The sequence below is a fragment of the Xenopus laevis genome, chromosome 9_10L (genome assembly GCF_017654675.1).
Source record: "Xenopus laevis strain J_2021 chromosome 9_10L, Xenopus_laevis_v10.1, whole genome shotgun sequence".
NCBI lineage: Eukaryota > Metazoa > Chordata > Amphibia > Anura > Pipidae > Xenopus > Xenopus laevis.
Window position 1 is genome coordinate 38,568,066 of NC_054387.1, and position 23,556 is coordinate 38,591,621.

The 23,556-nt window shown below is 41.2% G+C and overlaps 1 protein-coding gene and 1 long non-coding RNA gene across 5 annotated transcripts in view; one reads left to right on the forward strand and one right to left on the reverse strand.

The window, feature by feature from the left end:
- Positions 1-10,865, reverse strand: part of rpn2.L (ribophorin II L homeolog) — a 23,951-nt gene extending 13,086 nt beyond the window's left edge. For 2 of the 4 annotated variants that reach the window (XM_018241228.2, XM_018241226.2), the window contains exons 1-5: positions 10,712-10,865; positions 7,271-7,467; positions 6,990-7,085; positions 5,476-5,651; positions 1,050-1,125 (exon numbers count right to left, since the gene is read on the reverse strand). In XM_018241228.2, coding sequence (XP_018096717.1) covers positions 1,050-1,125; positions 5,476-5,651; positions 6,990-7,085; positions 7,271-7,467; positions 10,712-10,721 — 555 coding nt within the window. In that variant the 5' untranslated portion in view covers positions 10,722-10,865. Of the gene's footprint in view, positions 1-1,049; positions 1,126-5,475; positions 5,652-6,989; positions 7,086-7,270; positions 7,468-10,693 lie in introns of all 4 variants that reach the window. The other 2 variants (XM_018241227.2, XM_018241225.2) reach the window with 1 other exon arrangement.
- LOC108704604 lies at positions 10,850-15,172 on the forward strand. The gene is made up of 3 exons (XR_001933640.2): positions 10,850-10,987; positions 14,316-14,450; positions 14,799-15,172. It is a non-coding gene; the product is annotated as an uncharacterized LOC108704604 (long non-coding RNA).
- The last annotated feature ends 8,384 nt before the right edge of the window (positions 15,173-23,556 follow it).

Sequence of the window (23,556 nt, forward strand, 5' to 3'; positions counted from 1 at the left end):
TGGGACTTATTTAAAAACTCCGTGCCCCAATGTAGTAATAAGTAATCCACAGAAACAAGAGATTTTGAAACATCCATTTCCAACCTGTTCGCATTTACTGTATATGGGATTATTATATATGAGATTATATGAGATAGTGCAGAAGTGCAGATTTGGCTTTGCAAGTAAAAAAAAATAAAGCACGGATGGTTAATGTAAGAAAGGGTTAATGGCATGTTTGTGAGAGAAAAGGAAGGAATGGCCATAGATGAGCCAAAAGGGTGCTATATATTAGGGGAGTGTTTGGGGTAGGCAAACATAAAAAAGGACAAGGAATAGCTGCATTTAAATTAAAGCCTGTACTCACGCTGAACTGACAGCATGGGGGAGGGGAATGTGTCAGTAGTAAAATAAACTTGTTTATTTACAACTTGCCGTCTACAAATTTGAGAGATGGGTCCCTCCACCATCCAGCCTGACAGTGGACTGCCCCTCCGAGTTTATCCAATCCCCAAGCGACTGGAGATGCACCGACTTCAGCCCCACCGGCTCTGCTTGTGAGCTGACTGACGGCCTTAGCTGAGTTTCCCTCTCACTGCTTGCAATTCGGCTCCACCCCGCACTGGCCACTTTCTTACTGGTAACATGACGCTTTCTGCCTCGAGTCTGTATCATTGCGTGTCCGGCTTCAGGTTTGACTCCCATTCGGTGGCTCTCAGCTTCTATTTGCAGGCTCCCCGGCCCACTTTACTCAAACTGGAGCGGTTTTATCAGTCCGGGCCTGCCCAGAAGCGTGGGATCCGGGGTTTGTACAATCAGTGAACAAGGATGAGCTGAACATGCTAATCAGTTTTGATTTCTGGTCAATATTCTTGTATTACTTCAGAGGGCATAGTTCCCCATATTAGGATGTTCTATCATAGCAATTCATTTTTGATGCATGAGGAACAACATCGGGATTATTTGGTTTGTTTGGTTATGTAAAGATGTTACACCACCTTTTTTTGTTTTAACACTGCTGCCTCTCTAAAAATAATTCTTTGAACTCACATTTGATGGGGTCTCCTTACCTCTATCTCCTCCACAATCCCACGTAAATCAGCTTGCTGGGACAGGAATGAGGCGGTGAGCAAGGCTTCAATGGTGCTGTAGAAAAAGAATTGTCAGGGTTAAGAATACAGAGCTATCCTGGGAAGAAGGGGTTACATTTTGGTGATTTATTGTATGAGTTTGACATGAACAGCACTAATTACATTTCCTTTAGAAACTAATAAAAAAAAATACTTCTATTTACATTCACATGCATAGGAGACCCAAAAATAGAAGATGTTCCCTCAGTGGAAAAGAAAACCCACGGCAATATGTAATTCTTCCTGCCAGCTGACAATCTAATTTCAATGATAATACAAAGAGTCTCCTGGGCTAACATGAGGGGGACCAGGCATTGAAAAGTGAAAGATTTTGTGGCAGTGGAATGACAGACACGTCTGTATGTGAATACTAGAAGTACAGGGCTTATGGTTACGATGGTTTTCTGCTGTCTCTAGGGACGGCTATTATTACCTCAATGTACATTTAAAAGGCTTCTTGCAAATTGCTCCTGCTTTCATACTAAGAATTGTATATGTTGGTAGGTGCCACATTTATATGGTGATTAGAATTATTCATTATTCAATAGTCATAAAGTAATTTCCCACGTATAATTCTAAATAAAATTTCCCACGTATAATTCTAAATAAAATGTTCACAGGCTTTCAAGTAGTTGTCTCTCTTGGGAATATAACACTAATACAGCAATTTGTGGGTATAAAAGAAGATCTGGAAAAGGAATAGTTATCGATGGAGGCCTGTGTAAAAACAGGAAAGCTGCTCAAACTCCAAAAGATCTGCTCTCGATAATTCACCCAATGAATGGATCTTTGCCTGAGTGGGCCAGATGAAGGTTATCCAATCATTTCAGCCTTGTATCCACTAATGGGGTCCTGTAGCAGACTGCATCTACAGTCGAATATGATCAGGATCAGATATCCAGGTTGCTTTGGGCCCATATACAGGCCAAGGCTGTGGGTTTGGTTATGTTATAGTAAATTATTCTCCATGCTTCCTAATTGAACACTGCAGCATGTAGATTTCACATTGACTTTATACAAAAATACTTTTAACAGCATTTTCTAAAAAGAACAGACACTTCGATGGAATTCTGACAGATATTTAAAGGAGTTGTTCACCTTCCAAACACTTTTTTCAGTTGAGTTATTTTCAGATTGTTCCTCGGAAAAAATACTTTTTTTCAATTGCTTTCCATCTTTTATTTTGTATTGTTTTTCCAAAATTTAAGTTTCAAGTTTAATGCTACTGTCTGATGTTTGAGTCTGGCAGCTCAGTGATCCAGGAGCATCTGAACGGTTACAATTTGCTACATTTAATTGTTACAATTATTTGATCCTTTTCTCAGCAGTATCTGTGGAATATCAGCAACTATTGTATTAATTCTAACAGTTGCCTTAATGAAACTCAAGGGTTCTGTTCAACAGAGACAAAGATAAGAAATGTATCAACTAAATGTTTCAAGTTAGAAAAGTTACAGAGTCAGCGACCCCCCTCCCAGAGCTGCTTTAGAAGGTGAAAAATTAAACTTTACACTTCAATATTAGAAAATGGTCACACATAGAAAATATACAGTAAATGGAAAAAGTCTTTTTTTCTGGTGAACTATCTGAAAACAACTGAAAAAAGTATCTGAAGGTGAACAACCAGGCAAAAAATAAAAAATAAAATCCCATCTTTACTGTATGCAGTGAAATTCTCCCATCATTTACTGCTGTGGATAGGTATTGTCAGACGGTCCCTAACTGCTCTGCTGGGAAACAATCATACTTATGAACAGCAGGGGGAGCCCCGCCTTATTTCCCAGCCATGCAGAACTCAAGCAGCTTTATTTGTTTCCTTGTAGAGCAGTCGGTGACTCTGTAGAAATTCGAAATTCGTATTAGATTTTATTTTCGCCTTTACATCCCTTATACTGTTCCCAACTCCAGCTGCAGGGTCACTGGTTCTGAAGAGTTGGAGAACGTTTGTATTAAACAATACAAAAACGATAAAATCCACATTAGATTACATGACAACACAGGACGCAGTGCATTCTGCATATTCTGATTATTAATCAGTCTTGATGTATCAGATTCTGGCAGATATTATTTGACTTGTGCGGTTTTAATAATTTATGACGATATCTAAGCAGCTCAGACCACACTTGGCATGTGCACAGTCTTGGTCTTGCAAAGATGTTTAACAAAGTTACAAGATGGTGACCTCCTGTGGCCAACTTTGAAAGCATAAATCATTTGTTTGATTAGGCTTGTGGTGCAGTAAGTTCATGTTTATGTTTAGTACACAAAATACAGCATTTCTAGCCTTATTCTATTTTAGACTTTACTTCCCCCCTTTAAAGGAGAATGAAAGGCTTGGTGCACTTGGCACCCCCAAGTGCAACAAAAGCCTTTCATTCTCCTTTAAAGGGGAAGTAAAGTCTAAAATAGAATAAGGCTAGAAATGCTGTATTTTGTGTACTAAACATAAACATGAACTTACTGCACCACAAGCCTAATCAAACAAATGATTTATGCTTTCAAAGTTGGCCACAGGAGGCCAGTTTTCTGGAGCTATGCCACTCACCAATTACAGAATACTAAAAACATACAAATTTAATCTAATGTGCAGAAATATTCCCCCATAAAGTTACCAATATAATGAGCTGTCTTAGTGCAAGAGGGCAGTATATAAATGCTAGACCATAGTAATGTACTAAGGAACCACACAATCTATAGCTTCTCCAAACAACATGGGTTGCTGCTCCTATTTGTGAGAACTTAACCTGCCCGAGGTACTAGTGTAGGAGCACTATGCTGCCACCATCATCTTTTTCGAGGATCCTTTAGTGCAGTTGAGTAAAAAGCAGCCTTTTGTTCTACTGCAAATGTGCAACCAGCCCAAGACCCCATCAAAGATCCAAGAAGTAAAACACACACACACACACACAGCAAGGAAAAAATATCAGACATATAAATTGCAGACAAATTTGGGGGACATAGACTTATTTCAGTTGGGAGGCTGTTTTGTCTGGGGGAATGTAATTTGAAGTTTAAAAGGATTTTGTGTGTATTATTATGGATGAAGGGTGGGTGTTTCCCCTCGAAACGTTGATGTTTGGTGGCTGAATAAAAGGGGATAATCCCCGACTGCACTAATGTGGGTGTTTCCCCCCAAAACGTTGATGTTTGGTGGTTGAATAAAAGGGGATAATCCCCGACTGCACTAATCGGTGTGTGTGCGGATCCGTTTCTTTTACACGTTGGTTGCTAAGGGACCCGGCCGGGTCAACGGAAGGAACGCACCACCAGCTTGCAGGATTGGTGAACTACAGGTGTGCGGTAGGAGAATTACAGTGTACTGAATTGTAGCATTTCCTGATCCAATATTCATCTTGAGAAAAAGAATTTCCTAAAACAACTAAAGTACAGGTATGGGATCTGTTATCCAGAATGCTCAAGACATGGGGTTTTCCAGATAATTGATCTTTCTGTAATTTGGCTATTTACACCTTAAGTCTACTAGAAAATCATGTAAACATTTAGGGGCAAATTCACCAAGGGTCGAATATCGAGGGTTAATTAACCCTCGATATTCGACTGGGAATTAAAATCCTTCGACTTCGAATATCGAAGTCGAAGGATTTTGCGCAAATACTGCGATCGAACGATTAAATCCTTCGAACCGAACGATTCAAAGGATTTTAATCCAACGATCAAAGGAATATCCTTCGACCAAAAAAAACTTAGGGAAGCCTATGGGGACCTTCCCCATAGGCTAACATTGGGTTCGGTAGGTCGAAGTTTTTTCTTAAAGAGACAGTACTTCGACTATCGAATTGTCGAATAGTCAAATGATTTTTAGTTAGAATCCTTCCATTCGAAGGTCGAAGTAGCCCATTCGATGGTCGAAGTAGCCCATTCGATGGTCGAAGTAGCCCAAAAAACACTTAGAAATTCGACTTTTTTTACTTCGAATCCTTCACTCGAGCTTGGTGAATTGGCCCCTAAATAAACTCAATAGGCAGGTTTTGCTTCAAATAAGGATTAATTATATCTTAGTTGGGATCAAAAAGGTCTAGTAGACCTTAAACCTACTAGAAATTCATGTAGATATTAAATAAACCCAATAGTCTGGTTTTGCTTCCAATAAGGATTAATTATATCTTAGCTGGGTTCAAGTACAAGGGTACTGTTTTATTATTACAGAGAAAAAGGAAATCATTTATAAACATGTGGATTATTTGGATAAAGTGGGGTCTATGGGAGATGGCCTTTCTGTAATTCAGAGCTTTCTGGATAACAGATCCCATACATGTATTTACAAATCTTTTGACATAAAACCTAAACATTAAGCACTGCTCACAAAGACCCTCAGTTACGAGGCAAATAAACTGCAGATACTCACGCCAGAACATTTTCCTCCTTGCTGAGTCTGGTGGTAAGAGCACTAACCACTTCTTGAGATGCAAATGACAGCCCAAAACCACTGAGAGCACCCACTGCCTGGTATATCTGGGTGACGGAGGAGTCCTCGCTTATTGCGCCAAGCAGGAGGTCCCTGGTTTCATTGTTAATAGTCACCTGTGAAAACAAATAATTTAAAAATTAAAACAGAGCAAGATCACCTTCTTACCATATACTGCAAGAGCCCCCCTACTTACAGGCATTCTTACTAAAGGTAACATATATTTTTCTCCTACCTTTAAGCCTTTCCTAAACATTCATCTGGTACCCCATAGGTATATTGGCTCTGTGAATATTTGTGACATTATAAAAGGAAAGACTTCTGCACTTTCATAAAGTTAAGCCATTTTGTTATTGTAAGCATTATTACAGCTTCCATTTATAATTAAAAACACAAAATGAATACTACTGTCCATTTTATAGCTAGTACATGGAAAAATAATTCTGACTTTAAAACTAGAATCATTTTGGGCAAACAGTAATATGTAACAAGAGAGACAAGTAATCTGTTGCTAACTAGCAGTTAAAGGGGTTGTTCACCTTCCAAACACTTTTTTCAGATTGTTCCCCAGAAATAAAAACTTTTTTCTATTACTTTTTCCGATTTTTACCCCAGAAATAAAGACTTTTTTCAATTACTTTTTCAGATTGTTCCCCAGAAATAACGACTTTTTTCCAATTACTTCCCATTATTTATTTTTTACTATTTTTCCAAAATCTAAGTTTAAAGTTGAATGTTCGTGTCTCAGGTGTTTGAGTCTGACAGCTCAGTAATTCAGGTGCAGACTCTAAACTGTTACAATTTTGCAACATTTCATCAATACATTTCACAGAAGCATTTCCGGAGTATTAGCAACTATTGTATCAATTCTAATAGGTGCCTGTAATGAAACCCAGGGATTCTGCTCAGCAGGGACAAAGATAAGAAATGTATCAACTAAATGTATTAATTTCGAACAGTTTACAGGGTTAAAGACCCCCTCCCAGAGCTGCTTTAGAAGGTGAAAAAAGACACTTTACACTTCAATATTAGAGAATTAGCAGTTATTGTATCAATTGTAACAGCTGCCTGTAATGAAATCCAGAGATTCTGCTGAGCAGGGACAAAGATAAGAAATGTATCAACTAAATGTATTAATTTAGAACAGTTTACAGGGTCGACGACCCCCCCCCAGAGCTGCTTTAGAAGGTGAAAAAAAAGACACTTTACACTTCAATATTAGAAAAACTGTGACACGTAGAAAATAGAAAGTAATTGGAAAAAAAACGTTTTTTCTGGTGATCTATCTGAAATGAACTAGTTGTTTGAAGGTGAACAACTCCTTTAAGAATGTAATATGCAAAAAAATAAATAAAATGCATGTGCTAGACTACCTGTGTATCTATGGTCTACCGCCACCCATCCCCCACGAACACACACCTTATGAAGCTCAGTATATATTCAAAAAGTCTCACCTCACAGCTGGATAGAGCCTGGCTGGCCTGAGCTGCATAGAACAGAGAATCCACACTACCAGAGTCAACATTGGAGCGGATAAAATCACATGCTTCCTGCAGGAATAAGGGAGAAGTTCAGTTTCTGTTTTAGGCAGCAGAGTTTGTCATGTATGATGAATGCTTTTCCCCCTCATCCTAGTACTTAGATGAGCTAGCTATGGAAATAATGTGGTTTTTGCTTTTCATACTGCCTGGCAGCATTCAGAGGAGAAGCTACTATCCCATGGATTATGACTTACCTGTTCATCTGAAACACTGTGTCCAAGTGCCTTGAGGCCTACTACATAGTAGTATGCATTTTCCAAGTTAGACACAGGTTGTTCCAAAGTGTTCTTAAGTCGCTCTACATCGGCCTGGCTCAAGTAGTGGCCGGGGGTCAAGGCCTGTACACTTGCCAGGAGCAGGAGAGACCAGGTGAAAAATGAATGTGGAATGTCTTGAAAGGGGAAAAAAAAGAAGAGAAAAACAATTATTTAGATCAGACACTTAACAAATCTATCGCTATAGTCCGGAAACTGCTACTAATTACTGTGGGTAATAAATTATCACAGCAAACTCTAGACCCAAGTGAAAAATGTATAAGCATAGTGACAACCATACATGGATACCGGAAAGAAATATAAACTGTATGGCACAGGAATGGCAAAGGGGAAAAGAAACCTGTCTGTAGTATAACTCAGTCTGATTTATTGTGTAAAGGCTGTCTATATGACACTAGCCTTGCAGAGGTCCAGAACGGAGGCTGCAACCTAAAAAGAGAACACAACCTCTAAAGCAACTGTCAAAGTATTAGCAGTCAGCTACAAAAGACAAATACAGAAGCAGGTATAAGATGCAGGTACTATACCTCCACCTAGTGCATATATTCTCTCATTGTGAAAAGAAGGCATGAGTGAGTATAGCATTTGCACCTACACTACAAACCATCTGGGGGTCAACAATTAAGTTTTAAAAAAACTAACATTTGAGGTGACCCCTCAAAATCTGTCCTGCATACTCATTAGTGTGACTGTTTTGACAATGTTTTCTATGTACAAGTACTTAACATTATCAGTTCCCCATATATCTTGTATAGTGCATGGTCTGCTCGCTATATAGGAATAGTTGGACAGTACTGGAGAACACACACACCAAATAATCAGCATTATGGTAGAAAATCAAGATGTTAATGCATATCATACATGACAAATTGGAATTTTTTTTTCTGGCAATACCCAAGGCAAAGCTGTGAGTTTGTATGTTCTCCTCAAGCTTTCTTGGTTGGTTTTCCTCTGGCTACTCAAGTTTATTCCTACACTTGCATAAATGTGATTATGAAACGGACCTTGTACTCTAAGCTCCAATGGGTCAGAGACTGAAGTGAATTACTTTATTGGCTCTATATAAATAAAGGATGAAAATATGCTTAAGATTTACATATATGCTTTTGCCTCAATAGAGAAGTCTGCTGGCTTCAAAGAGATGCCTGCCTGCTGTATTAATGACATACAGGTCAGCAAAAACAATAGAGTAAATGGGAAGTTCCCTTTAAAAAAAATTACATTTCAGTATGGGGGAGAAAGTGGTATTTTAAAGGGGAACTATCGCGAAAATCAAAATTTGATATAAGCTTCTTCAGGAAGGAGTTGGGTGTGAGATATTCATTGACAGTTAAATTCAATATATCCTGTAGGGGGGCTCCTTTTGCCTAGAAGATATATTAGAGCTCACTCTATTAAAATCACCAGAAATTCTGTCTCTCTACATGAAGAATTTGTGCAAAAGGCAGCTATTTTGTTAGATTTTGTTTGTACTAGGAAAGGGAGCCCCCTATAAGATATATTGGATCATTCATCTGACACCCAACTGCTGCATGAAGACAGAATGAAAAGAAACAGATGCTCAGAGCAGGATAGTGAAGAAAAACTTGATTATTTCAGAAACAATGCAGAATTTTTAATTGACTGTATTTAGAAAGTTTCTTATTTCAGTATGCTAAAGCAAATATTACATTTTAAATCATTTTCGCAATAGTTCCCCTTTAAAGGAGAAGGAAACCCAGTCGGCGCAAAAACCCTCCCCTGTGTTGCTTCCCCTCCCTCCTCCCCCCTGGCCTACCTGTCTCGCTGGGCAAATGCCCCTAACTTGTTACTTACCCTTCTGCCCAGTCTACGGAGTTCACCGACGCCATCTTCTTCCAAGCGATCTTCTTCCTGCTTTGACCGGCATTTTGGCACACGCACAGTAGGAGCATTTCACCGGTACGGATCTACTGCGCATGGCCAAAAGTCACAAAGTTTTCCGATTTCACTTCGTGACTTTTGGCGCATGCGCAGTAGATCCATACCAGCGAAATGCTCCTACTGCGCATGCGCCGGTCAAAGCAGGAAGAAGATCGCTTGGAAGAAGATGGCGTTGATGAACTCCGTAGACTGGACCTGCGCAGAAGGGTAAGTAACAAGTTAGGGGCATTTGCCCAGCGAGACAGGTAGGCCAGGGGGAGAAGGGAGGGGAAGCAACACAGGGGGGGAGGGTTTTTGTGCCGACTGGGCTTCCTTCTCGTTTAAGACAAGAGAGATGGCCTGAATTGTTTTATCTTTTGGCAGTTCTTCTGTCAGTTAACCTATTAATGGGGCAGCGGTTACAAAAGAAGTTAAAGCACAAATAAAAGGATAAAGGATCATATAAAAGGATAATTAAAACAAATAAACTTTCTGCACAAATAATACGCATCCTGAATCTGGCGCTTTCCCACATTTTAGGTGGAGAAAGAGAAAAGAAAGGCAAAGAAATATAACACAAAATCAAATGTAACCTTACACAGATCCACACACACCCCTTTAAGACTGCAAGTTCTATATATACCCATATCCATCAGTTTTTGTGTGTAATTTGTATACTTGATGTAAGCAACCTTCAACTGCACAGTGTGGTGGTATCTGTTGCCACTTTTTATATATATATATATATATATATATATATATATATATATATATATATATATATATATATATATAGTGAATAAAGTACCCCCTCTTGTAAAATATAAGGATTTTATGGCCATATTAAAAAACGAGGCAGAAAGCCAAGTGTTTTTATACAGGTCATGGAACCCCCGAGGTGACTTCTAATATCATATTTTGCAAATGGGGGTACTTTTTTATTATAATACACAAGTTTCAGTGAGTCATGTGACAGGAATGACATCAGAACTCATAGTTTATAACCGATGAGATATATATATATATATATATATATATATATATATATATATATAGCCTATGCCCCCAAAGATCTCCGAATCCCCCTCTAGAATATCAATGGCAGCTCCCTCGGATATAAAAGTAACAGCAGCCATCCACCCAAATAATGTTAGGATGACAAGTGCCAGTGTCCCTATAGTTGTAGGAATACTGTACAGATTGTAGATCAATGAGACGTTGACAAGCTTCTCTACTGCAGAGACTAGTACAAGAGCAAGCTCCAGTGAGCTGTCAGTGCCTGGAAGATTAGTGCTAGGGACGTGGAGTCAGAGAACGACAGGAACTGCTGCTGGCGATACAAGTCAGACACCGAACGCAGCGCACGTCACTGAGCAGCCACACACAATAGTAAAGCTATGCACCCGGAATAACATGAACACCCCATTACCAAGGCACCATTTAACCAGTCATAAATGTTACCCCCCATGTCCAGCTCACCCGCCGCCATGTTGCTGAAACCCCGCCCTCACAGCGTCGCTACACCGGCACAACTTCCGGCGCGAATCAATAAGACACGTCGGAAGGAGGAGCTCGACTAAACCAACGGTGATTGCAAAGGGGAGTGCACGCGATTCTATCGCTTTATGAACATTCAAAAATCACACCTATAAAGTACTTTCAGTGTTTTTCGTCTAAAGTGTACTGGACAGCGTATGAAGTGGGAGGGGGAGGAAGTATTTTCCAGCCAGACGACAATAGACTTGTCATTATAAGGTAAACTCATGTGGCTGAGTGTAATTGGTTGGAAAGCCCGCCAATCATAGCCAATGGGGCGGGGTCCACTGGTTGACATGAATCATCGCCTAAAGCGAGTAAAATGCTCAAAAGCGCGGGTTCCAGCATTCATGACGTGTTACAATACAAACATGGCAGGCACAGATAGTTGACCATGCACACTATGTAGATAAACTTTTGCCGCTGAAGGCTTTTCCTCAGAGGAAAGAAAAAATATTTTTATGTGCGAGAAAAACTTTATTGCTCTAAATCGTCCCTATTTGAAAGTAAAAGCAACGCAATGAAAACGAGGTTTTGTGATTTATTTTACTGACATTTGTTCTGGTAGAACGCCATCCAATTTATTAGCAGCGGACTATACATCTGTGGATTCTAGGGTTGCCACCTTTTCTGGAAAAAAATACCGGCTTTCCTATATAATCTTTTTTCCCTATTGATAACATTGGGATCATCCATCATTTTTACCTGCCAGGTCGGTAAAATACTGGCCAGGAGGCAACCCTAATTCTGGCAAATGTCCGGAACTGCTGTATTAATATTCCATAGACAGTCACTGTTTATTATTGGAGTAAAGCTACTCCAGCTGCTTACTTCAAATGCCAAGGCCTAACTTCAGTTAAGGCCTTTTACTCGCCTAAGATTGTGTCGTGTTATTCACATTAAACCGCACAGGGGATGGCACTTAGGTTGCCACCTTTTCTGGAAAAAAACACCAGCCTTCCTCTATATTTATCTTTTTTCCCAATTAATAGCATTGGGCTCAACCATCATTTTTACTGGCCAGGTGGCAACCCTGATGGCACAGCTTGCCCCATGTTAGTCACTGGAAAAAAAAAATCACATATGACCATTTTCCTGTGCTGGGTGCTTGCCAAAGTGATGAAAGAAAAGGTGTAATGAAATGTAATTCTCACTTTGTTTCAGTAGAATCAGGAATAAACTGGGCACCAGTGGTTCTTATGAACAACAGATTTATTCACATCTTAATAACGAATCACATATTTTTACCTTTTGTACACTGATGAAGAAATAACTCGATTGGCAGTTATAATATGGCAGATTCAGAGTACTCACGCCAATATCCAGTTAGGGTAGAAGATAGGTATAGTCCCACCAGGTAGAGACACAAATTCAAAATAGAAAATCACTGGCACACAAGGTAATGCTGGCAGGGTGAACCCAACCATGCATGCTTGATAAAGGGGTTTACCCAGAAATGTTGCATGCTACAATAAACTTTAAGTAATTACCTTGTGTGCCAGCAATTTTCTTGGCATCAATTCGGAAGTGAGTTGGCAGATATCTCCATCACTGTGCACCAGGGAGTCTTTTTTCTAGGAGGGCCAGGGTGTGCGAGTGCATCCAGATACTTTTCTACAAATTCAAAATAGGCCCTGAACACACATAAAGGCCCCACAAAACAGTGACAGTCTATGGCGCCTGCAGCAGCCCCTCTGGCATTTGGCAGAATCTATTGATTGCCAGTGTGGGTCCCACCACTAGGTATGACACCTCAATGTACTGGATCCTGTCAGTTGAAACCTCACAGAGATAAAAACAATATCTGGGTACCTTTCCACTTTGGTCCCTACACTGGGTGGGTGAAGCCTGGGAATTCCTAAACCCACTCTTGCTCTTATTGATCCTTAGTATATAAGTAGTAGGCCTTGCATTTAGGGTTGCCACCTTTTCTGGAAAAAAATACTGGCCAACTATATTCTTGCCATTTTTTCCTATTAATACCTACTTGCAGACCTTTCAATTGCAGCCTTTCACCGTCTAAAATTCTTTAAATTTCCATTAGGGGTTATAATATAACCATATTGTGTGTCACTTAACACTACAAAGGATAATATAACCGTTATATTATCCTTTGTACTGTTAAGTGACACACAATATGTGAGATTAGAGTTTGCCATTTGATAAATACTTCTAAAAATCTCATAGGAATGAATAGAAAGTGGGGGAGTTCTTCTGTGGTAAACTCTAATCTCACATTTTGATAAATCTGCCCCCAATTGTGTGACACTTGACAGGACAAAAGATAACGTAACCCCTAATGTACATGTAAAGAATTCTAATAGTGTAATTACACTCTCAAGACTGAAAAGCTTAAAAATCATACAAGTTGATAGCTAAACAGTGTGGAGCATCAACTCTAGGCGTACTTGTGTACACAGGGTTCCATTTGTGTCTGATTATTCTGCAGCAACAAAAAGCAGATAAAAGGCACAAAGAATATATTGCGAGTAGGTCTTGAATGTAGGGTAATAAATAAAATGCTCACGTTTCGCCCGAATATAGTGAGCAATAGAAACCAATAAAATATTTTATTGGTTAAAACAATTTGCAACCTGAAAGACGTTTTTTTTTTCTGTCTCACCTAGTATGTTTCTATGAATTTGCATAAATAAGAAGAAAAAAAAATCACATGAGGCCAGTATTACCAGTATTTACCGCATTTTAAGGGTGAATACATGTTTGTTTTAAAACTAGACCTGAAATCTGGCAGAATGTATTATTCTTGATTTTCAAAAACTCTATATGTCCTCATTTATAATATCTTAGACACCAGTTTTATCTGGCACAAGACACATTAGCCTTCTACACAGGAATAACCCTTGATGATAATGTTAGAACCAACTATCTGCATAATTATCATTAGTAAGCAGGCACCACATCATGCAAGGCTTTTATGTCAAATTATGTTGTATTGAGACAAGTTTTTGCAGGATACAATCAAATTATCGGCTATCAAATCTGTTGTACAAAATAATAATTTCTATATCCAATATATTTTGCAATATAAGTTTTTTTCCTTCTACAAGGAGGAAATTTATCAAAGAGGCCCCAGATTACATCTATCAGGCATTTTCCACTAAAGATGAACAAGTACCTACTCCATGGGTAACTTGTGGAAAGACTGTGTCCCTTGTTAGAGATTCAGATGGGCAGCACTCCGATTAAAAAACACTTTTATTTTTCATATGCAGGTCTACAAAGCAGTGCAATGTTTCAAGCCTACCTGGCTCTTTGTCAAGCTTTGCAAAGAGCCATGTAGGCTCGAAACGTTGCTCTGTCTTTGTTGCCCTGCATATGAAAAATAAAGGCGTTTTTTAATCGGTGTGCTGCCCATCTGAATCTCTAACAAGTGTTGAATACGTGTGGAAGGACACGAGGGAAAAGTGCAGAAAAGTGAGTGCGACCTGAATTGACTACGAAAGACTGTGTCCCTACAAGATTCTACAACATATTTTGTCTCTTCCATCTGCCTTTCTCAGGTAATGTTGATTTTGTAACCCAACAGGAGTGAGCACCTGACCCATAAAATCATCAAGAAAGCACAACAGTTGAAATATGGTATTGAAAAGAAGGCCCGTGTTCTGAAGCCTGGGAGTGATCGCCCTTTTATTGCAATCTTCATGCAACAGTCCAAACACAGGTACAAGATAATACATTGATGGTCTATCTACTCAGGCCAACACAAATTTGTCTATAACATGGAATACCTCTCTTAACGAATCTCCTATTTTATATCTCATTGCACTCATCATAGTCCCTTATGACTGCACTCTAAATTTTCTACAAGGAAATTGTGGGAGCACTTAAAGGACAGTGGACTGGAGGAGGTGCTTTTTCCGTAATGTACAGGAGGAATGTTTTTTGCCTTTTTTTGTTTTTGCTTCTCCCTGGGGGCCTAATAATAATAGTTTGTGAATTATCCTATATTTTATTTTATGGATTGTTCCACCTGTCAGTAAATTCATTCTCTTCTTGTCATTTAAACCAGCTGTGCACTTTCCTGGCATGTGATTGGAGAAAGCGTGTGGGATCTTCTTGATAATGAAGGTCTTTTCAGTATGGACAGACTCATGTAAGTGGCATTCTATCTATGACAGGACAATATGGGAGCAGTGAGAGGGTTTGGAGTGTGATGTCAATGGCGGAACAGCAATCTTAATCAAGTGTGATTGTGTGATCAAGTGTGATAGGGAACTTTCAGTTATACTACTGTTGATTATGAAGATGGAAATCCATACATTAAATAAATAGAGACATTGTCCCAGAAAAAACACTGGTGTCTTTTTCTTTTTTCTGAGTGATAGCCTGCAAAAGACCGTCATTTTTTTATGGGTAACCAGGTTCACCCCTACATTTCCCAACATATGGGACATAAACTATACAATGGGCTCATGTGTAGGGCATTATAACAACTCTATTTTATTTTATTAAGGTATCCTGGGCTTGTGTAGTGTAAAGTATTTGCTGCAACATATACGTCCATTCAACATTCAACTTTTCACATATACGTCCATTCAACTTTCAACTTTTGCCGTATGCAAATTAGCCAATTCTAGTGCAACTTCACCAGCGTTCGGCGCCCTGAACGCAACTTCGCATCTTAGGTAATTAGCGTTGTCCTGGTGAATTTACGCCTGGCACAGTATTTTCGCCGCTTAGAGTATTTGCCCCAACGACTTTATACACTTCAATTCCAAAGAGATCCGCACTCACAGATCTTTTTCAAATTAATAAAATATTTTATTACAGAGCTGAAGACTAACATTTAGGCCTACACTAAGGCCTTCATCAAAGTGTCTTATTTAACAATAAGGATGCATTATATACATGAACTGGCTGGAAAACCTCAATGACGATGTGGCATGGTAATTAGCAAAAACACGTAATTGCCTTCAAGGCATACCCCCGTGCGTACATCCTAAACCCCTTATCATATAATGAACATTTTATATAATGATAACCCTTTATATACAAATCACTATTAATTAGAATTAAAAACACATACAAAAACAAGACATATCGTATATATTAAATAAAAGAAACTATGTTGCTGGAGCTACTTATGTGTCAATCTTTCAGGATGTATCAATTATCACATGGACATATTCCTCTCCTTCCTGTTTCAATTGACTGCCTCATTTAATTTGATTGCCTTATCCCATAATTTGTGTATTGCATCCCCTTTAAACCCAACACTATATCGGCATGGCTTCTATCTCAGTAGCTCGTCCTCATCTCCCTTCTGAAACCATCCCCCTAAAGGGGATACAATAAGCAAATTATGGGATAAGGCAATCACAGTAAACGAGGCAGTCAATTGAAACAGGAAGGAGAGGAATATGTCCTTGTGATAATATAAAGTGTTCATTATACGATAATGGGTTTAGGATGTATGCATGGGGGTATGCTTTAAAGGCAATTACCTGGTTTTTCTAATTACCATATGGCATCGTCACTGGAATTTTCCCACCAGATCATGTGTTTAGTGCATCCTTACTGTTGCATAAGACACTTTGAGAAAGGCCTAAGGATAGGCCGAAATGTTAGTCTGTAGCTCTGTAATAAAATATTTTATCATTTGAAAAAGACCTGTGAGTGCAGATCTCTTTGGAATTGAAATATATATATATATATATATATATATATATATATATATATATATATATATATATATATATATATATATATAGTCAATTCAAAGCAGCCACACTCAAATCCTGACTTTTCTAGGTAAATATGGGTGCTGGATAAAAAGTAATATATAAATTTGTTCAAAGATCAGCACTACCACTTTTTTGTGAATCAAAGTAGTGTTTATTTGTTACATGTCATTAATCCGACGTTTCGGCCCATCCTTGAAAAAGGCCCTAATGTAGGGCAAAATGTCGGATTAATGACATGTAACAAATAAACACTACTTTCATTTACAAAAAAGTGGTAGTGCGGATCTTTGAACAAATATATATATATCCACATTGCTGTGTTGCTGGTTCTCTAGAGTTGACCTGCTTAGATCACAGTTACAACTCATCCAAACTGTTCACTTTGTAGTATGGCATCCTTAAGGTGCCATACATGAAAAGATCTACTTAACAAGCTGATCTCTGACTTTTTTTGGCCAATCATGTGGTAGGCTAAATATTTCCGATCCCATCTGTGGACCCAGGACTAATAATTGGATTATCATAGGGGCCCATTGTAAAGGACCGAAGGCGCAGTTGGAGTGCGGACCAAGGAGGAGGCAGGTAACAAACCAAAGTTCGTGGTAACAGAAGGATGAGGCAAGAGAATAGTCGAAGTCCGGGCAAAAATTCAATCCAGGCAGCAAAGGGTCAATCCGAAATAACAGGCAAGGTTGGTACACAGGAACCAATCAATAATAAACACACCCAGGAATACACAAAGTAAAACCTATACTTGGGCAATGTCTGTAGTGTCCAGAAGGTTTTATATAGGCCAGGTTTGGCGCCAAAGTTTGGGTGCAATGGCGTCATGACGCTGATGCTGGTGTTCTGACGCCGACGCACATTCTGACGCCGGCGACCATTCCGTCGCCGGCGACCAATCGGCAGACGGGAAGATGCAGGCGTCATAGTGCTGCGACCAGCAGGAACCACATGGTGGGGCCAGGAGTTGCCATCTTGGAAGCCGTCGCCATCTTGGAAGCCGTCGCCATCTTGGAAGCCGTCGCCATCTTGGAAGTGGGTAGAGACCTCTATTTCCATTACAGTACCCCCTTCCTTAGGGGGGGGCCTCAGGACCGCCATGACTAGGACTGGATGGAAACTGTTTGTGAAATCTTCAGATAAGAAGGGGAGCATGGACATCAGAATCTCTCACCCAGGAGCACTCCTCAGGACCGAACCCCTTCCACTCTATCAGGTACTGCAACACACCCCTGGAAATCCGGGAATCCAGGATTCTCTTGACTTCAAACTCCGGGTGACCATCGACAAGAACAGGAGTGGGAGAGGATGGAGCGGAAGAAGAAGAAGGTAGTGCAGGCTTGAGAAGAGACACATGGAAGACATTAGGAACCCGCATCTCTGGGGGAAGTTGAAGACGAACCGCCACAGGATTAATAATCTCGACAATTGGACCGATGAATTTGGGACCGAGTTTGGGAGTAGGTACTTTGAGACGAATGTTTCGTGTAGATAACCAGACTTTGTCACCAAGATTGTATTGAGGGGAAGAAATTCTTATCGGCAAATTTCTTTTGGGAAAGAGAACTCTTTTCCAGATTGGCTTTGGTGGCGAGCCAGATAGCGAGCATGTGAGCGGCTTGATCATTGGCAGCAGGAACGTTTGTGAGAAGGAGATCTTGAGGGAATGCTAGAGGATTTTGACCGTACACACAAAAGAATGGGGACCTCTCGGAGGAAGCATGCATGGCGTTGTTATGAGCAAATTCAGCCCAAGGGAGTAGATCTGCCCAGTCATCCTGATACAAAGACACATGGCAACGAAGAAATTGCTCTAATGCTTGGTTGACCCTCTCTGCAGCTCCATTGGATTGAGGGTGGTAGGCAGAGGAAAACTGGAGAGAAATGTGAAGTGCTTTACATAAGGATCTCGAAAATTTGGAAACGAATTGGGAACCTCTGTCGGATACAACTTCAGCCGGAAATCCATGAAGGCGAAAGATATGCTGAATAAACAATTTAGAAAGTTCTTGAGCAGTAGGCAACTTGCGCAGAGGAATGAAGTGAGCCATCTTGCTGAACCTGTCGATCACGACCCAGATGACCGTATGCCCAAGGGAGACAGGTAAATCCACAATGAAATCCATCGCCAAATGAGTCCAAGGTCGGGAAGAAATGGGTAAAGGCAGAAGTAGTCCCTTAGGAGGGGAGTGACCAGACTTAGAGGTAACACAAGTGGAGCAGGAAGAAACAAAGTTCTTAACATCTTTCCGGAGTGAAGGCCACCACACCAGGCGAGACAGAAGTTCGGTAGTCTTCTTAATTCCAGGATGGCCGGCCTGTTTGGAGTTATGGGACTGAGACAGGATGGGGTGGCGAAGTTCTGGAGGGACGAATGCGACTCCCAAAGGAGTATCGTCAGGAGCAGAAGATTGTGCAGATAGCAACTGGGAAGCCATGGTGGGAAATAAAGCAGCAATGATTTTGGTAGGAGGCACAATGGGTTCAGGATCCTCAGAACAGGTGTCTTCAGGAATGAAGCTTCTAGAGAGAGCGTCAGCCTTCTTGTTTCTGGAACCAGGGCGGAAAGTGATAACAAAGTTGAACCTAGAGAAGAAGAGTGCCCACCTAGCTTGCCTGGGATTAAGGCGTTTGAGAGACTGGATGTATTCAAGGTTTTTGTGGTCAGTGAAGATAGACACGGGTACAGAGGAACCTTCCAACAGATGTCTCTACTCTTCTAGAGCTAATTTGACAGCCAACAGCTCACGGTTTCCCACGTCATAGTTCTGTTCAGGGGAAGAAAACATTTTAGAAAAGAAAGCACAAGGATGCAATTTCCCATCATGCGAGGACCTTTGGGATAATACAGCTCGAGCCCGACATCGGAAGCATCAACTTCAATGAAGAATGGTAGAAGAGGGTCAGGGTGTCTGAGGATAGGAGCAGAAGAAAAGGAATCTTTAAGGGTTTTGAACGCTTCTAAGGCTTCAGAGGACCAACATTGAGGTTTCCCACCTTTCCGGATGAGGGACAGAATTGGAGAGATCTTGGACGATGAATTGTCTGTAATAATTGGCGAAACCAATAAACCTCTGGATAGCTTTGGTGCTGGTGGGGAGGGGCCAATCCTGGATAGCTGAAACTTTTGCTGGGTCCATCTTGAAGCCTTGTTGGGAAATAATATACCCCAGAAAGGGGATTGAAGAAACTTCAAAGGAGCATTTTTCAAGTTTGGCGAAAAGATTATTCTTCCTCAATCGAGATAAGACCTCCCGCACCTGGATCCGATGTTCAATGAGATTTGAGGAAAAAATTAGAATATCGTCCAAGTAAACGACTACACTTTGACCCAACAAGTCCCGGAAGATGTCGTTAACTAGCTCTTGAAAAACCGCAGGAGCGTTACAGAGTCCAAAAGGCATCACGAGATACTCGTAGTGCCCATCACGAGTATTAAACGCGGTCTTCCATTCATCACCCTCTCTGATCCGGATGAGATTATAGGCCCCACGAAGATCTAGTTTAGTGAAAATGCTGGCACCCTTGAGCTGATCAAATAACTCGGATATGAGAGGCAGAGGGTAGCGGTTCGTTACAGTGATTTTGTTCAAGCCACGGTAGTCGATGCAATGTCGTAGACTGCCATCCTTCTTTTCAACAAAGAAGAACCCCGCACCAGCAGGAGAAGAAGATGGACGAATGAAGCCTTGTAGGAGATTTTCCTGGATGTACTCTTTCATCGCTGCAGTTTCAGATTGAGAGAGCGGATAAGTACGTCCTCGAGGAGGCATAGAGCCAGGAAGAAGTTCGACAGGGCAGTCGTATGACCGATGAGGAGGAAGAGTTTCTGCAGATTTCTTGTTGAAGACATCAGAGAAGTCTTGGTAAGCAGGAGGGATGGAGGGATTAGGAACCACGGAAGAAATCTTGACAAGGGGCTGAGCCGGAAGACAGTTCTGTTGACAAAAGAAGCTCCAGCGACAAATTTGAGTTGCGGACCAGTCAATGACAGGATTATGGATGCGCAACCAGGGAAGTCCTAGGACTACTGGAGTTGACGGGCAATCAATCAGCAGAAACGAAAGTCTTTCAGTATGCAAGGTGCCCACTTTGAAAGATAATTCTTGCGAAGACTTGAAGATGAAGGCAGAAGCAAGTGGCCGATCATCAATGGCTAGGACTCGGAGTGGTACAGCCAAGGTTTGTAGATGAATGGAATGACATTCCGCAAATGCTTTGTCCAAGAAGTTTCCAACTGTGCCGGAGTCGTGAGTAGAAATGATCTTGGATGCAAGCTGGATCTGTACCGGAAGAAGAAAACGATGAGCAGAGGATTGGGGAAGATGATCAATTCCGCCCAGGTAAGTTTCCCCAAACTTACCTAGGCGTTGGCGTTTCCCGACTTCACTGGGCACTCATGGGCAAAGTGGGATTTGCCCCCGCAATATAACCAAAGTCCTGCAGCCCTTCTCCGCAACTTTTCCTGTTCAGAAAGACGAGCACGTCCAATCTGCATAGGCTCTTCAGTGGGAGCGGGAGAAGAAACAGGAGCCGAGGAAGAAGAAACAGCAGTGCTGGGGAGAAAAGGTCTCTGGAAGCGAGGAGCCAGGGGGGGTTGAAACTTCCTTACTCGTTCTTTAACAGCTTGGTGCTCTCTTTGTTGAGTATCCACCTTGACTGCCAGGGCAATAAGATCCTCCCAGCGTGTAGGCAACTCACGAGAGACCAGATCGTCCTTGAGGCGCATAGACAGCCCATTGTAGAAAGCGGCATGGTAACTGTCATTGTTCCAGCCAGTCTCGGCAACCAATGTGCGGAATTCAATCACGTATTCAGGCACTGAACGTGTTCCCTGACCAATCTGGAACAGGCGTGAAGAGGCGGACGCTGCCCGGCCAGAAGCATCAAACACAGTGCGCAGATCACGGATAAAGGCCTTGGAGTCATCGATTAAGGGATCCTCTTTCTCCCACAGCGGTGATGCCCATTCCAAGGCTTTACCAGTCAGGCGAGTAATGATGTATCCCACCTTGGCACGTTCCGAGACATATTGATGGGGTAGCAGTGTGAACTGGATCTCACATTGGTTAATGAACCCTCTACAAGCCACAGAATCACCACTGAAGAGAGGAGGTGCCGGAATACGGGGTTCGGAGACATGAACCGGCGCCACAGGAATAGTGGCCGAAGCAGAGGCAGGAACCTAGACCGTAGGTGTGAGGGCAGACAATTTCTCCAAAATGGCTTCAAGAGCTTGGCCAAAGTGAGTCTGCCGGGCTTCATAGGCCTCCATGCGTGAGGCTATTCCACGGAAAGCTCGTCCGAAGTCAGGCTGAGCAGAGGCCTCCTCAGAAGGGTCCATGGCCCAAGTATAATGTAAAGGCCCGAAGGCGCAGTTGGAGTGCAGACCAAGGAGGAGGCAGGTAACAAACCAAAGTTCGTGGTAACAGAAGGATGAGGCAAGAGAATAGTCGAAGTCCAGGCAAAAGTTCAATCCAGGCAGCAAAGGGTCAATCCGAAATAACAGGCAAGGTTGGTACACAGGAATCAAACAATAATAAACACACCCAGGAATACACGAAGTAAAACCTATACTTGGGCAATGTCTGTAGTGTCCAGAAGGTTTTATATAGGCCAGGTTTGGCGCCAAAGTTTGGGTGCAATGGCGTCATGACGCTGACGCTGGCGTTCTGACGCCGACACACGTTCTGACACCGGCGACCATTCCGTCGCCGGTGACCAATCGGCAGGCGGGAAGATGCAGGCGTCATAGTGCTGCGACCAGCAGGATCCACATGGTGGGGCCAGGAGTCGCCATCTTGGACGCCGTCGCCATCTAGGAAGTGGGTAGAGACCTCTATTTCCATTACACCCATGCAACAAGCCTGTGAATGGGACAGATGCATAGTCTGATGTGGTCCTTGTTCATCAGGATTATCTAACTTGCCCAATAGATACAGTATGTGGTAAATTTGTGGCAAGATATCAGATGAGCAGTTGGATTTTTCCTGTAAATGGGCCAATTATTTGCCAACTTGGTCTGGAATGGGAAGGTAAGTAGCTAATATTGCCTATGTATGACCCGGTTTCAGGAATTCACTGCATTCACCACAAACCACATTCAGACCCTCATTTGCCTTTTTCAGATTTGAGCAACACACAAGTTAATGTAAAGTATATATCAAAATGGGTTTGTTTCTGACAGCCGAACCCCGAATAACCATTGCTTTGAAGAAAGTCCCGCAGAACTTTGGGATGGGGGGGGTGCCCTGGTAACAAAATGCTTGTATTTGAGCGTTCACCATTGCCCTAAATGTTTCAGGACTGCAATTAATTTATATACCAAATAACATATAGCAAGCAGATAAAAATAAAAAAAGCTGGCACATAAGAAGGACTGATTGTAGAAGTAAAAAGGAAATATATCAATATGAGATATCATGAGTGTAAGAGAAGGAGATTAGGCTGTTTTCACATGTGTTTTCTATATATAATATGTATTGGATGGCATATAAGAAAAGGAGTCATTTATCAATCGATCCCATAATTTATTTGTATCTATCCGTCGCTTTGAATTGAGTCCAATAGAACAAATTTAATCCGTTTGTTTGATCTGCTGCTTCTGATTTCAGAGGATCAAACTGAAATTATTTAAGTATGGGGGCTGCCTTTAGCTATAAGTATGAAAAGTATCAGTAAGCAGGAGACAGAGGGCCTAAAGATTGTGAGCTCTTGACACATGATACGCCTATCTATTGCAATATTTGTCCTGCTTGTACTTTTCAGTATTGGAATAATGTACAGCGCTGTAGATTCTAGTAGTGCCATACAATACACACATAATACATCCATGCAAATGCAGTTTGACAAGTCTGGGTTAGAAAATGAATGTAATCTGTTGAATGTACAGCAGGGGGTGCACCTACACTCTACTTATGCATCAGCCAACATAGCGCAGCAACCATGTGTGCCCCTAGCCTTCTGCACAAAGTAAACTCTATTTTCGTTTGTCTCAGTCTGACCTCTGTTTTATAGCCTTTAACTTACATGCCGGGAAGTTTTATTAGTTCCAAGCTGAATACAAAAAAAGTTATATTT